At 36.5% G+C, this 15,812-nt stretch overlaps 1 protein-coding gene across 1 annotated transcript in view; it reads right to left on the bottom strand.

Annotated features, from left to right (window-relative positions):
• Positions 1 to 1,087: 1,087 nt before the first annotated feature.
• clstn2a (calsyntenin 2a) overlaps positions 1,088 to 15,812 on the bottom strand; it is a 628,752-nt gene continuing 614,027 nt past the window's right edge. Inside the window, exons 16-18 of the mRNA XM_061941840.2 lie at positions 15,521 to 15,641; positions 11,128 to 11,318; positions 1,088 to 1,889 (exon numbers count right to left, since the gene is read on the bottom strand). Of these exons, the coding sequence (XP_061797824.2) occupies positions 1,704 to 1,889; positions 11,128 to 11,318; positions 15,521 to 15,641 (498 nt within the window). The 3' untranslated portion in view covers positions 1,088 to 1,703. The remainder of the gene's footprint in view (positions 1,890 to 11,127; positions 11,319 to 15,520; positions 15,642 to 15,812) is intronic.

Consider the following 15,812-nt stretch of genomic DNA (forward strand, 5'->3'; position numbering starts at 1 on the left):
ATGGTTCTACTTAGCACTTTTATTTCTAAGAGTGTAGCAACGGCATTAGACTTGTGTTTTTTTGTCCCAACGTGGTCTTTTACATCGCTAATTCCTCCGTGTCCAATCGAAAAATCTTGTCTGCACAAGGTGCAATTCGCGTAGTTTTCACCCTTTTTTTTTTTAAATTAATGAAAAACCGTATTTCTCATCACTGCAACCGTAACCCGGAATAGGTTGATGAAAACCGTACTAATTACGGGAAAACCGGAGTAGTTGGCAGGTATGCAGTAAGTGCACAAAGGTTTCTGCTAAAATTAAAAAGAGGACACACCAACTCATCCACCGCGTTACAAACTACCGTATTTTCCGCACTATAAGGCGCACCTAAAAACCACAAATTTTCTCAAAAGCTGACAGTGCGGCTTATAACCCGGTGCGCTTTATATATGGATTAATATTAAGATTCATTTTCATAAAGTTTCGGTCTCGCAACTACGGTAAACAGCCGCCATCTTTTTTCCCCGTAGAAGAGGAAGTGCTTCTTCTTCTACGCAAGCAACCGCCAAGGTAAGCACCCGCCCCCATAGAACAGGAAGCGCTTCTTCTTCTACTGTAAGCAACCACCCGCCCGCGTAGAAGAAGAAGAAGCGCGCGGATATTACCGTACGTTTCATTTCCTTTGTGTGTTTACATCTGTAAAGACCACAAAATGGCTCCTACTAAGCGACAGGTTTCCAAGACACAATCTCTCCATCCGCACACGGACTACTATTTCACAGCAACTGCCTAAAGACTTTCAAGAAAAGCTGGCTACTTTCCGTGCATATTGTAAAAACAAGATAGCTGAAAAAAAGATCCGGCCAGAGAACATTATCAACATGGACGAGGTTCCACTGACTTTTGATATTCCTGTGAACCGCACTGTGGATACAACGGGAGCACATACGGTGAATATTAGCACCACAGGGAATGAGAAGTCATCCTTCACTGTGGTTCTAGCTTTCTATGCTAATGGCCAGAAACTTCCACCCATGGTGATATTCAAAAGGAAGACCTTGCCAAAAGAGACCTTTCCAACCGGCGTCATCATAAAAGCTAACTCGAAAGGATGGATGGATGAAGAAAAGATGAGCGAGTGGTTAAGGTAAGTCTACGCGAAGAGGCCGGGTGGCTTTTTTCACGCAGCTCCGTCCATGTTGATATACGACTCCATGCTCGCCCACATCACGCTGGTTTTTAATATATTATTAAAGTTTGACTGACCTATCTGACTGTTTTTTTGACATTCCTTTAGCGCAGTTAGATGCGGCTTATAACACGGGGCGGCTTATAGGTGCACAAAGTTTTGAAATATGCCGTTCATTGAAGGCGCGGCTTATAACCCAGGGCGCCTTATGGTAGGGAAAATACGGTAAGTGCATTGTTCATGGACTGATAACGTTTGATATTGCCTTTCACCGTCTTGAAAAATAAAGAATAGAAAAGTAATTGGACATGAACATTTTCATTGCAATTATCAAACGAAAAGAAGGAGCACTATGACCTTTGACACCATGCTGCGTCATGAATGCTGAACATGGGGATGGAGCAGTCAGGCTGCGGTTTCAGCTCTGTCCAGCAGGGGGAGATGTCTGATTGGAAATGAGTGTGTGAAGAGGAGAGGACAGAATGATTATTGAGTGTGTTTATGTGCAGGTATATTTTCTTATCAGTGCGTGTGGTCAGTATGTCATGAAGGAACTGTCCCACTTCTGCTTCTTCGCCATTCCCATCTGCCCTTCCTCCTCCTCGTCGCTATTATCCGACTCTGCGCTCGCCATTCCTCCCACATCTTCTCCATCGTCTTCCTCCTCCCCGCACTGATCTCCGCTCGCCTCTTCACGAGGAGCCTGAGCTCCTTTCACGTTCTGGGGGGGAAAACACAACAACACAAGTGAGAGTTTTCTGCAGGTGTAAAATTCAGGCCGGTATAGGCGATACCGATCCGATACTTTGTGCAAATATACCTAATGTGTCAGCTAAAATTGAAAAAGTTGTGTGTTTTCAATGAACAACATAAAAAACAATAGTAAAAATGTAAGAAAAAAGAGAAAAAATCGTAATGTAATGAGAAAAAAAACTATATTATTATTATTTTATTATATTTTTACATGGGAAAAAACAATAATATAGACATTTAAAAAAAAAAAAGAGAGAAAAAACGAAATGTAATGAGAAAAACTGAAATGTTTAAACTAAAAATAATATACCGTATTTTCCGCACCATTAGCCGCCCTGGGTTATAAGCCGCGCCTTCAATGAACGGCATATTTCAAAACTTTGTCCACCTATAAGCCGCCCCGTGTTATAAGCCGCATCTAACTGGGCTAAAGGAATGTCAAAAAAACAGTCAGATAGGTCAGTCAAACTTTAATAATATATTAAAAACCAGCGTGATGTGGGCGCGCATGGAGTCGTATATCAACATAGACGGAGCTGCGTGAAAAAAGCCACCCGGCCTCTTCGCGTAAACTTCCCTTAACCACTCGCTCATCTTTTTTTCATCCATCCATCCCTTCGAGTTAGCTTTTATGATGACGCCGGCTGGAAAGGTCTCTTTTGGCAAGGTCTTCCTTTTGAATATCACCATGGGTGGAAGTTTCTGGCCATTAGCATGGCAAGCTAGAACCACAGTGAAGGATGACTTCTCATTCCCTGTGGTGCGAATATTCACCGTACGTGCTCCCGTTGTATCCACAGTGCGGTTCACAGGAATATCAAAAGTCAGTGGAACCTCGTCCATGTTGATAATGTTCTCTGGCCGGATCTTTTTTTCAGCTATCTTGTTTTTACAATATGCACGGAAAGTAGCCAGCTTTTCTTGAAAGTCTTTAGGCAGTTGCTGTGAAATAGTAGTCCGTGTGCGGATGGAGAGATTGCGTCTTTTCATGAACCGGAAACCTGTCGCTTAGTAGGAGCCATTTTGTGGTCTTTACAGATGTAAACACACAAAGGAAATGAAACGTAATATCCGCGCGCTTCTTCTTCTTCTTCTTCTACGCGGGCGGGTGGTTGCTTACAGTAGAAGAAGAAGCGCTTCCTGTTCTATGGGGGCGGGTGCTTACCTTGGCGGTTGCTTGCGTAGAAGAAGAAGCACTTCCTCTTCTACGGGGAAAAAAGATGGCGGCTGTTTACCGTAGTTGCGAGACCGAAACTTTATGAAAATGAATCTTAATATTAATCCATATATAAAGCGCACCGAGTTATAAGCCGCACTGTCAGCTTTTGAGTAAATTTGTGGTTTTTAGGTGCGGCTAATAGTGCGGAAAATACGGTACTTATTCACCTATAACACAATGTTTTGTCTTTGAATATATAACTGTTTTTAGCATTTTTTTTTTTTTTAAATAAAAAAGTTTAGACACCCTTGATATAAAAAAATTAGAAGCTCTAAGAAACAAAATAAAATATACCAAAAATATAAACAAAGTTAGTTAATTACAAACTAAAATCATACTAACTTATGAAATAATCATTTTGAAAATGTACAACAATAATAATAAACACAGTAAAATGTGTAACTGGACATTAATATTTTTGTTCAGGCATATTTTTTGACACACTAGGTTATAGTTACGCAATCATATATTATTGTTATTTTATTCTGATTTTACATCGGGAAAAAACAGTAAAAATGTAAGAAAAAAAGAGAAAAATCGGAATGTAATGAGAAAAACTGACATTTTTAAACTAATAATAATATACTTAGTCACCTATAACACAATGTCTTTAAATATATAACTGTTTTTAGCATTTTTTTTTTTAATAAATCAGTTTGGACACCCTTGATCTAAAATATTAGAAGCTCTAAAAATAGAAATAGAATTGACTTAAAATATAAACAAAGTTTAGTTAGTTAATTAAAAATAAAACAAAATTATGAAGTAATCAATTATAAAAATAATAAAAATAATGATAAACACAGTTAAATATGTAACTGAACATTGATATTTTTGCATAATTTTTGACATACTAGGTTATGCAGTTACGCAATTATATATTATTATTATTTTATTATATTTTTACATGGGAAAAAACAATAATATAGACATTTAAAAAAGAAAAAAGAAAAAACGAAATGTAATGAGAAAAACTGAAATGTTTAAACTAAAAATAATATACTTATTCACCTATAACACAATGTTTTGTCTCTGAATATATAACTGTTTTTAGCATTTTTTTTTTTTAAATAAAAAAGTTTAGACACCCTTGATATAAAAAAATTAGAAGCTCTAAGAAACAAAATAAAATATACCAAAAATATAAACAAAGTTAGTTAATTACAAACTAAAATCATACTAACTTATGAAATAATCATTTTGAAAATGTACAACAATAATAATAAACACAGTAAAATGTGTAACTGGACATTAATATTTTTGTTCAGGCATATTTTTTGACACACTAGGTTATAGTTACGCAATCATATATTATTATTATTTTATTCTGATTTTACATGGGGAAAAAACAGTAAAAATGTAAGAAAAAAAGAGAAAAATCGGAATGTAATGAGAAAAACTGACATTTTTAAGCTAATAATAATATACTTAGTCACCTATAACACAATGTCTTTAAATATATAACTGTTTTTAGCATTTTTTTTTTTTTAATAAATAAGTTTGGACACCCTTGATCTAAAATATTAGAAGCTCTAAAAATAGAAATAGAATTGACTTAAAATATAAACAAAGTTTAGTTAGTTAATTAAAAATAAAACAAAATTATGAAGTAATCAATTATAAAAATAATGATAAACACAGTTAAATATGTAACTGAACATTGATATTTTTGCATAATTTTCGACACACAAGGTTGTGCAGTTACGCAATCATATATTAATATTATTTTATTCTAGCCTTACATGGGAAACAACAACAACAGTAAAAATGTAAGACAAAATCGCAATGTAATGAAAAAATCTGAAATGTTTAAACTAATAATAATGTTCTTAGTAACCTATAACACAATGTTTTGTCTTTAAATATATAACTGTTTTTAGCAACAACAACAAAAATTTAAATAAAAAAGTTTAGACACCCCTGGTCTAAAATATTACAAGCTCTAAAATGGAAATAAAATATTCTTAAAATATAAACAAAGTTTAGTTATTTAATTAAATACCTAAATAATACTAACTTATGAAGTAATCAATTTGAAAAAATTATAACAATAATAATAAACACAGTAAAATGTGTAACTGAACATTAATATTTTTGTACAGGCATATTTTTTGACACTCTAGGTTATGCAGTTACACAATCATATGATATTATTATTATTATTTTATTCTGTTCTTACATGGGAAAAAACAACAGTAAAAATGTAAGAAAAAAGAGAAAATTTGGGAATTTAACGAGACAAACTGAAATGTTTAAACTAATAATAATATACTTAGTCACCTATAACACAATGTTTTGTCTTTGAATAAATAACTGTTTTTAGCATTTTTTTTGTAAAATAAAAAAGTTTAGACACCCTTGATCTAAAATATTAGAAGCTCTAAGAATATAAATAAAATTAGTTAGTTAGTTAATTACAAACTAAAATCATACTAACTTATGAAATAATCATTTTGAAAATGTATAACAATAATAACAAAAACAGTAAAATGTCTAACTGGACATTAATATTTTTGTACAGGCATATTTTTTGACATACTAGGTTATGCAGTTACGCAATTATATATTATTATCATTATTATTTTATTCTATTTTTACATGGGAAAAAACAATAGTAAAAATGTGAGAAAAAAGACAAAAATCGCAATGTAATGAGAAAAACTGACATTTTTTAACTAATAATAATATACTTAGTCACCTATAACACAATATTTTTAGCATTTTGTTTTTTTATAAAAAAGTTTAGACACCCCTGGTCTAAAATATTAGAAGCTCTAAAAATAGAAATAAAATATACTTCAAATATAAACAAAGTTTATTTAGTTAATTAAAAACTAAAATAATACTAACTTGTGAAGTAATCAATTTGCAAAATTATAACAATAATAATAAAAAAGGTTAAATGTGTAACTGAACATTAATATTTTTGTACAGGCATAATTTTTGACACACTAGGTTATGCAGTTACGCAATTATATATTATTATTATTTTATTATATTTTTACATGGGAAAAAACAATAATATAGACATTTAAAAAAAAAAAAAGAGAAAAAACGAAATGTAATGAGAAAAACTGAAATGTTTAAACTAAAAATAATATACTTATTCACCTATAACACAATGTTTTGTCTTTGAATATATAACTGTTTTTAGCATTTATTTTTTTTTAAATAAAAAAGTTTAGACACCTTTGATATAAAAAAATTAGAAGCTCTAAGAAACAAAATAAAATATACCAAAAATATAATCAAAGTTAGTTAATTACAAACTAAAATCATACTAACTTATGAAATAATCATTTTGAAAATGTACAACAATAATAATAAACACAGTAAAATGTGTAACTGGACATTAATATTTTTGTTCAGGCATATTTTTTGACACACTAGGTTATAGTTACACAATCATTTATTATTATTATTTTATTCTGATTTTACATGGGGAAAAAACAGTAAAAATGTAAGAAAAAAAGAGAAAAATCAGAATGTAATGAGAAAAACTGACATTTTTAAACTATTAATAATAAACTTAGTCACCAATAACACAATGTTTTGTCTTTAAATATATAACTGTTTTTAGCATTTTTTGTTTTTATATAAAAATTTGGACACCCCTGGTCTAAAATATTAAAAGCTCTAAAAATATAAATGATATATACTTAAACTATAAACAACATTTAGTTAGTTAATTAAAAACTAAAAGAATACTAATTTAAGAAGTAATCAATTTGAAAAATTATAACATTAATAATAAACAGTTAAAAATGTAACTGAACATTAATATTTTTGTACGGGCATATTTTTTGACACACTAGGTTATGCAGTTACGCAGTTATATATTTATTGTTATTTTATTACATTTTTACATGGGAGAAAACAATAATATAGAATTTCTTTTTTAAAAAGAGAGAAAAAATCGGAATGTAATGAGAAAAACTTAAATGTTTAAACTAATAATTATATACTTAGTCACCTATAACGCATTGTTTTGTCTTTAAATATATAACTGTTTTTAGCATTTAAAAAAATAAAAAAATTTAGACACCCCTGGTCTAAAATATTCGAAGCTCGAAAAATGTAAATAAAAGATACTTCAAATATTAACAACATTTAGTTAGTTAATTACAAACTAAAATAATACTAACTTATAAAGTAATCAATTTGAAAAATTATAACAACGATAATAAACAGTTAAATGTGTAACTCAACATTACTATTTTTGGACAGGCATAATTTTTGACACTCTAGGTTATGCAGTTACACAATCATATATTATTATTATTATGATTATTTTATTCTGTTCTTACATGGGAAAAAACAACAGTAAAAATGTAAGAAAAAAGAAAAAAATCACAATGTATTGAGAAAAACTGAATTTTTAACACAATGTTTTGTCTTTAAATATATAACTGTTTTTAGCATTTTTTTTTGTAAAATAAAAAAGTTTAGACACCCTTGATCTAAAATATTAGAAGCTCTAAGAATATAAATAAAATATACCAAAAATATAAACAAAGTTAGTTAGTTAATTACAAACTAAAACCATACTAACTTATGAAGTAATCAATTTGAAAATGTATAACAATAATAACAAAAACAGTAAAATGTGTAACTGAACATTAATATTTTTGTACAGGCATATTTTTTGACATACTAGGTAATGCAGTTACACAATCATATATTAGTATTATTATCATTTTAGTCTATTCTTACATGGAAAAAACAACAGTAAAAATGTAAGAAAAAAAGAGAAAAATCAGAATGTAATGAGAAAAACAGAAATTTTTAAACTAATAATAATATACTTAGTCACCTATAACACAATGTTTTGTCTTTAATTAAATAACTGTTTTTAGCATGTTTTCTTATATAAAAAGTTTAGACACCCCTGGTGTAAAATATTAGAAGCTCTAAAAATAAAATCTTAAAATATACTTAAAATGAAAACAAATTTAGTTAGTTATTTAAAAACTAAAATAATACTAACTTAAGAAGTAATCAATTTGAAAAATTATAACATTAATAATAAACACAGTTAAATATGTAACTGAACATTAATATTTTTGTACAGGCATAATTTTTGACACACTAGGTTATGCAGTTATGCAATCAAATATTATTATTATTTTATTCTATTCTTACTAGAGATGCGCGGTTTGCGGACACAACCGCGGAGTCCGCGGATTATCCGCGGGTCGGGCGGTTGAAATAAAAAAAAAATTAGATTTTATCCGCGGGTCGGGTCGGGCGGTTGAAATAAAAAAAAATTAGATTTTATCCGCGGGTCGGGTCGGGCGGTTAAAATAAAAAAAAAAAAAGATTTTAAATAGATTCAGGCGGGTGGCAGTTAAACCAATTCGGAAATATATACAGGTAAAAGCCAGTAAATTAGAATATTTTGAAAAACTTGATTTATTTCAGTAATTGCATTCAAAAGGTGTAACTTGTACATTATATTTATTCATTGCACACAGACTGATGCATTCAAATGTTTATTTCATTTAATTTTGATGATTTGAAGTGGCAACAAATGAAAATCCAAAATTCTGTGTGTCACAAAATTAGAATATTACTTAAGGCTAATACAAAAAAGGGATTTTTAGAAATGTTGGCCAACTGAAAAGTATGAAAATGAAAAATATGAGCATGTACAATACTCAATACTTGGTTGGAGCTCCTTTTGCCTCAATTACTGCGTTAATGCGGCGTGGCATGGAGTCGATGAGTTTCTGGCACTGCTCAGGTGTTATGAGAGCCCAGGTTGCTCTGATAGTGGCCTTCAACTCTTCTGCGTTTTTGGGTCTGGCATTCTGCATCTTCCTTTTCACAATACCCCACAGATTTTCTATGGGGCTAAGGTCAGGGGAGTTGGCGGGCCAATTTAGAACAGAAATACCATGGTCCGTAAACCAGGCACGGGTAGATTTTGCGCTGTGTGCAGGCGCCAAGTTCTGTTGGAACTTGAAATCTCCATCTCCATAGAGCAGGTCAGCAGCAGGAAGCATGAAGTGCTCTAAAACTTGCTGGTAGACGGCTGCGTTGACCCTGGATCTCAGGAAACAGAGTGGACCGACACCAGCAGATGACATGGCACCCCAAACCATCACTGATGGTGGAAACTTTACACTAGACTTCAGGCAACGTGGATCCTGTGCCTCTCCTGTCTTCCTCCAGACTCTGGGACCTCGATTTCCAAAGGAAATGCAAAATTTGCTTTCGTCAGAAAACATGACTTTGGACCACTCAGCAGCAGTCCAGCTCTTTTTTTCCTTAGCCCAGGTGAGACGCTTTTCGCGCTGTTTCTTGGTCAACAGTGGCTTGACACGAGGTATGCGGCAGTTGAAACCCATGTCTTTCAAGCGTCTCTTGGTGGTGGATCTTGAAGCACTGACTCCAGCAGCTGTCCACTCCTTCTGAATCTCCCCCACATTTTTGAATGGTTTTTTTTTCACAATCTTGACCAGGGCGCGGTGATCCCTATCGCTTGTACACTTTTTCTGACCACAGTTTTTCCTTCCCTTTGCCTCTCCATTAATGTGTTTGGACACAGAGCTCTGAGAACAGCCAGTCTCTTCAGCAATAACCTTTTGTGTCTTTCCCTCCTTGTGCAATGTGTCGATGGTTGCCTTTTGGACAGCTGTCAAATCTGAAGTCTACCCCATGTTTGTGTAGGCTTCAGAACTGGACTGAGAGACCATTTAAAGCCCTTTGCAGGTGTTTTGAGTTAATCAGCTGATTAGTTTGTGGCACCAGGTGTCTTCAAAATTTAACCCTTACACAATATTCTAATTTTGTGACACACGGAATTTTGGATTTTCATTTGTTGCCACTTCAAATCATCAAAATTAAATGAAATAAACATTTGAATGCATCAGTCTGTGTGCAATGAATAAATATAATGTACAAGTTACACCTTTTGAATGCAATTACTGAAATAAATCAAGTTTTTCAAAATATTCTAATTTACTGGCTTTTACCTGTATACATAGTTAAATGTTGTTACCCACATACGAAAAACGAGCAGGCACCTGCAGCATATGCCACAACAGAAGAAGAAAAAAAAAAAGAGATGGCAACGCCGGCAGCAAACGTGGTTCGCGACAAACTAAAAAAGGGAATACCGTACTAAAGACCAGGGGAAAAAAAGGCCAGAAAAGTTCAGCGTGGACTTGTTTTTATGAGGTTGTAAATCAGGATGATAGTAATGCTGGCTACGTGATTTGCAAGAGCTGCGACGCTGTTTATGTCTACGACAGTCACAAAACCGGGACATCTAACATGGTGCATCACATTTGTGCAAAACCCCGAACCTCCACAAACACCCTGAGCATGAGCAGTTTCGTCCGCCGTGATCCCAGAAGAGTGCCACAGGATGTTAAAACAAGATAGAACGCAGCTGCCTGCAGCAGTTTGAGCTCCCAGATGATTGCACACTGGTGTGCGTCTGGGCCGTGACAGCGTGGCACGCATTGAATGTCTCTGCTACATTGGATCAGTCTCCTTTCTTTAACAGGCAAAAGCTTTATAACCTCACTAATGCCTTGCATCGTCTATATTAGATTTATAACAACGGGCGGGTGCGGTTTTGATTAAATGTTAGTTCGGGTGGATGCGGATGGTTGACGACTTTTGTGATGCGGTTGCGGATGAAATAATTGCCTATCCGCGCATCTCTAATTCTTACAGATGAAAAAACAGTAACAATGTAAGAAAAAAAGAGCAAAACAATTGGTATGTAATGAGAAAAACTGAAATGTTCTAACTAATAATTGATAATGATATACTTAGTCATCAATGATACAAAGCTAACACAATATGTGTTTTTAACATTTAAAAAAAATAAACTTTCAGTATTGCGGCCCCTGGTAAAAAAACAAAAAAAAACAAATCTTGGACACCCCTGAACTAAAGTGTCAAAAGTATCAATATTTAGTTTAGAGAATGGATACCAGAGCATAAAGATGTGGTATCAGGAGCAGGCGTGTACCTCCATGGGGTTTACAGTGATGGTGAGTGCAGACTTGTCCCAGTCCACCTCGGGCTCTTTTGCGCCCTCCTCTTCCTCCCTGGAGCCCTCCTGGTGAGTGGCGTGGATTCTGTACACGCCGATCACCACCATCACCACCAGGGCGGCGATACACACCACGATAACGACCGTGGCTGCTGGAGGGGCGGGTCCTGGGACACGAAGAACAAGTTGACGTGCACGCTAAGGGTTGTGATTTAAAACATGCAAGCATACACTAAAAATAGATATCCTCAAAGTTGTACAATCGGTAGAAGAGTGCTTCTCAAACTTTTGTCACCAAACAAGTATGTGTAGGGTTGTACTGATACCGACATTTCGGTACCGATACCAACATGGATTTACATACTTTATGATACTTTTCTAAATAAAGGGGACCACACAAAAAATGGCTTTATTTTGACAAACTATAATAACAATATTATACGGTTGTACGGTATACCGGTACTAGTATAGTACCGCGATACTAATGATCATATTCGGTACTATACCGCCTCTAAAAAGTACCCCTTTTTTTTTTAACGGGCATGACATTGCTGGTTTTACGAGCAGAGGAGCATGTTCGGCAGCGCGCACACACAGAGTACTTACAAGCAGACACAGTGTGTAGACAGAAAAGGGAGAACGGACGCATTTTGGTGTAAAAAGTAAAGATAAAGGTGAAGTTATAACACTGAAACGCCCTCAGGAAGAGGTGCTTTATTTAAGACATGGCTAGCTAGCTAGCAGCTAACATCCATCCACAGTCACCAGCGTTTGAGCTACTTCTAAATCACTAATCCTCGCCTCCATGGTGACAAATAAAGTAAGTTTCTTACAAGTATTATTATCACTGGAGGACGAGGAATAGCTAAATATGCTTCACTACACACTGTAGCTCACCGGCGTCACAATGTAAACAAACGCCATGGGTGGATCTACACCTGACATCCACTGTAATGATACCAAGTACAGGAGCGTATCGAGTCGATACTACTATGATTACATCAATATTTTTCTAGCATCACAAAATCTTTTTTCCGTTTTTTTTTAATTTATACTATGTTTACAAACCACAGGAAATATATCCCTGGACACATGAGGACTTTGAATATGACCAATGTATGATGATCCTGTAACTACTTGGTATCGGATCGATACTTAAATGTGTGGTATCATCCAAAACTAATGTAAAGTATCAAAGAAGAGAAGAATAAGTGATTATTACGTTTGAACAGAAGTGTAGATAGAACTTGTTAAAACAGAAAGTAAGCAGATATTAAAAGTAAATGAACAAGTAGATTAATAATTAATTTTTACAGTTTGTCCTTAATAATGTGTACAAAATAATAGGTGTATAAATGACACAATATGTTACTGCAGACTAATTAGGAGTCTTTGTTTGTTTACTTACTACTAAAAGACAAGTTGTCTAGTATGTGCACTATTTTATTTAAGGACTAAATTGAAATAATAAACATATGTTTAATGTACACTAAGATTTTTTTGTTAAAATAAAGCCCCTTTATTTAGAAAAGTATCGAAATACATTTTGGTATCAGGACAACCCTATAACAGTATCACTAATACTTGTTAATATTCAAGTCACCAAATGGAAATTAAGTATTGTTGGTGCTTTTTGAATGGTTGTTAATTGGATTTTATGTGCGGAATACTGGAGCGCCCATTGACTTATTTACGTTTATTTAATATTTAGAATGCATAATTTATTTTAAACCATCCGTCGCCATGCCTCTCATAAAGATTGTGAACGACAGGCAAAATTCCCCCCAAAAAAGTGAACCGTAGTTCCCCTTAAACTTGAAAAAAAAAAAAAAAACGATCCAAAAGTGAAACTGCGGCCAATTGGAACGAGGAAGACTACAATGTGTCTCACAGTACGACAATAAACATGATGAGATACATTTATGTCAGTTTATTAAAGGCCGACTGAAAACCACTACTAGCGACCACGCAGTCTGATAGTTTATATATCAATGATGAAATCTTAACATTGCAACACATGCCAATACGGCCGGGTTAGCTTACTAAAGTGCAATTTTAAATTCCGTGCGAAATATCCTGCTGAAAACGTCTCGGTATGATGACGTCAGCGCGTGACGTCACAGGATTGTGGAGGACATTTTGGGACAGCATGGTGGCCAGCTATTAAGTCGTCTGTTTTCATCGCAAAATTCCACAGTATTCTGGACATCTGTGTTGGTGAATCTTTTGCAATTTCTTCAATGAACAATGGAGACAGCAAAGAAGAAAGCTGTAGGTGGGAAGCGGTGTATTGCGGCCGACTGCAGCAACACAAACACAGCCGGTGTTTCATTGTTTACATTCCCGGAAGATGACAGTCAAGCTTTACCATTGGCCTGTGGAGAACTGGGACAGCAGAGACTCTTACCAGAAGGACTTTGAGTTGGATACGCAGACAAGGTACCGTGAGTACTAGAGATGCGCGGTTTGCGGGCACAACCGCGGAGTCCGCGGATTATCCGCGGATCGGGCGGATGAAATTTAAAAAAATTAGATTTTATCAGCGGGTCGGGTCGGGTCAGGTCGGGCGATTGAAATTAAAAAAAATTAGATTTTAAATAGATTCAGGCGGGTGGCAGTTAAACCAATTCGGAAATATATATACATAGTTAAATGTTGTTACCCACATACGAAAAACGAGCAGGCACCTGCAGCATATGCCACAACAGAAGAAAAAAAAAGAAAAGAGATGGACACTTTTACGGAGCGGAGAAGGCCCCCGACGCCTCGCCGGGGTCCGGGACCGAGGCCCCTTCCCCCGAGAGGGCCCCACCGGGAGCCGTAGCTGAGGCGATCCGCGAGAAGGGCCCGACGCACGTCCAGGGTCACCACCGCGCCCACCGCACCGACACCCCGCCTCGTCCGCCTTCGCCACGGCCGGCGTCACGCGCAGCAGGTAAGCAGCTTACCTGCCCGCCACCCCCGTGGCCGGGGGCTCGTAACAGGGGTCACTCCGCGCGCTCCGCCCGCGCAGCTTACCTGCCCGCCACCCCTGTTGCCGGGGGCGCGTAACAGGGGTCACTCCGCGCGCAGTGCGCTCACGAAAGGGGTGGGGCTCACCCTGGTTGATATAGAGAGCAGGACGGTGGCCATGGAAGTCGGAACCCGCTAAGGAGTGTGTAACAACCCACCTGCCGAATCAACTAGCCCTGAAAATGGATGGCGCTGGAGCGTCGGGCCCATATACCCGGCCGTCGCCGGCAGCGAGACGCGCGGCTCCCATATGATTGCGCACTGGTGTGCGTCTGGGTCGTGACAGCGTGGCACGCGAATGTCTGTGCTGCGTTGGATCAGTCTCCTTTCTTTAACAGGCAAAAGCTTTATAACCTCACTAATGCCTTGCATCGTCTATATTAGATATATAACAACGGGCGGGTGCGGGCGGATGGCGGGCGGATGCAGTTCTGATCAAATGTTAGATCGGGTGGATTGCGGATGGTCGACGACTTTCTGATGCGGTTGCGGATGAAATAATTGCCTATCCGCGCATCTCTAGTGAGTACGCTTCCAAACATTTGATCGCTTGCCCGTACGTGCGTGCCGCTATGTGCATGTCACGTACGTAACTTTGGGGACTTTGGGGAAATATATGTGTTGTATGAACTTTGGGGAGGTGAACGGTACTTTGGGCTGTGGGGTTGAGTGTGTTGTGCAGGTGTTTGAGTTGTATTGGCGGGTTATATGGACGGGAGGGGGGAGGTGTTTGTTATGCGGGATTAATTTGTGGCATATTAAATATAAGCCTGGTTGTGTTGTGGCTAATAGAGTATATATATGTCTTGTGTTTATTTACTGTTTTAGTCATTCCCAGCTGAATATCAGGTCCCACCCGCCTCTCACAGCATCTTCCCTATCTGCCCTCTAGTCCTTCACTCTCACTTTCCTCATCCACAAATCTTTCATCCTCGCTCAAATTAATGGGGGAATCGTCGCTTTCTCGGTCCGAATCGCTCTCGCTGCTGGTGGCCATGATTGTAAACAATGTGCAGATGTGAGGAGCTCCACAACCTGTGACGTCACGCTACTCGTCTGCTACTTCCGGTACAGGCAAGGCTTTTTTTATCAGCGACCAAAAGTTGCGAACTTTATCGTCGATGTTCTCTACTAAATCCTTTCAGCAAAAATATGGCAATATCGAGAAATGATCAAGTATGACACATAGAATGGACCTGCTATCCCCGTTTAAATAAGAAAATCGCATTTCAGTAGGCCTTTAATAACAACAGGTAAAGTACTTTTTTTTAATGCATAAGGCACAGTCTGTAGTGTGTGTGTGTGTGTGTGTGTGTGTGTGTGTGTGTGTGTGTGTGTGTGTGTGTGTGTGTCTTACCGGACATGTGGGCATTAGGAGCGTGTATCATGAGTGGGTGATGGACAGGTCTCAGGTACTGTGGCTGAGCAGCCATGTGATTGACATGTTCCACGGGCTTCAAGTGGTGAAGAACACTGACCTGAAGTAGAAGCACAACACTTGTTTGGAACAGTGTGTGTGTGTGTGTGTGTGTGTGTTCTTGTATTTCTACCCTTCTTGAGACACGAAGAAGGAAAAGTATCTTCCATATGAGGAGGTGTGAACAAGTGATGACATAAATCATGGTCCCAATAACATTGCCAAACATTGG

Source organism: Nerophis lumbriciformis, linkage group LG03 (assembly GCF_033978685.3).
Source record: "Nerophis lumbriciformis linkage group LG03, RoL_Nlum_v2.1, whole genome shotgun sequence".
Taxonomy (NCBI): Eukaryota; Metazoa; Chordata; class Actinopteri; order Syngnathiformes; family Syngnathidae; genus Nerophis; species Nerophis lumbriciformis.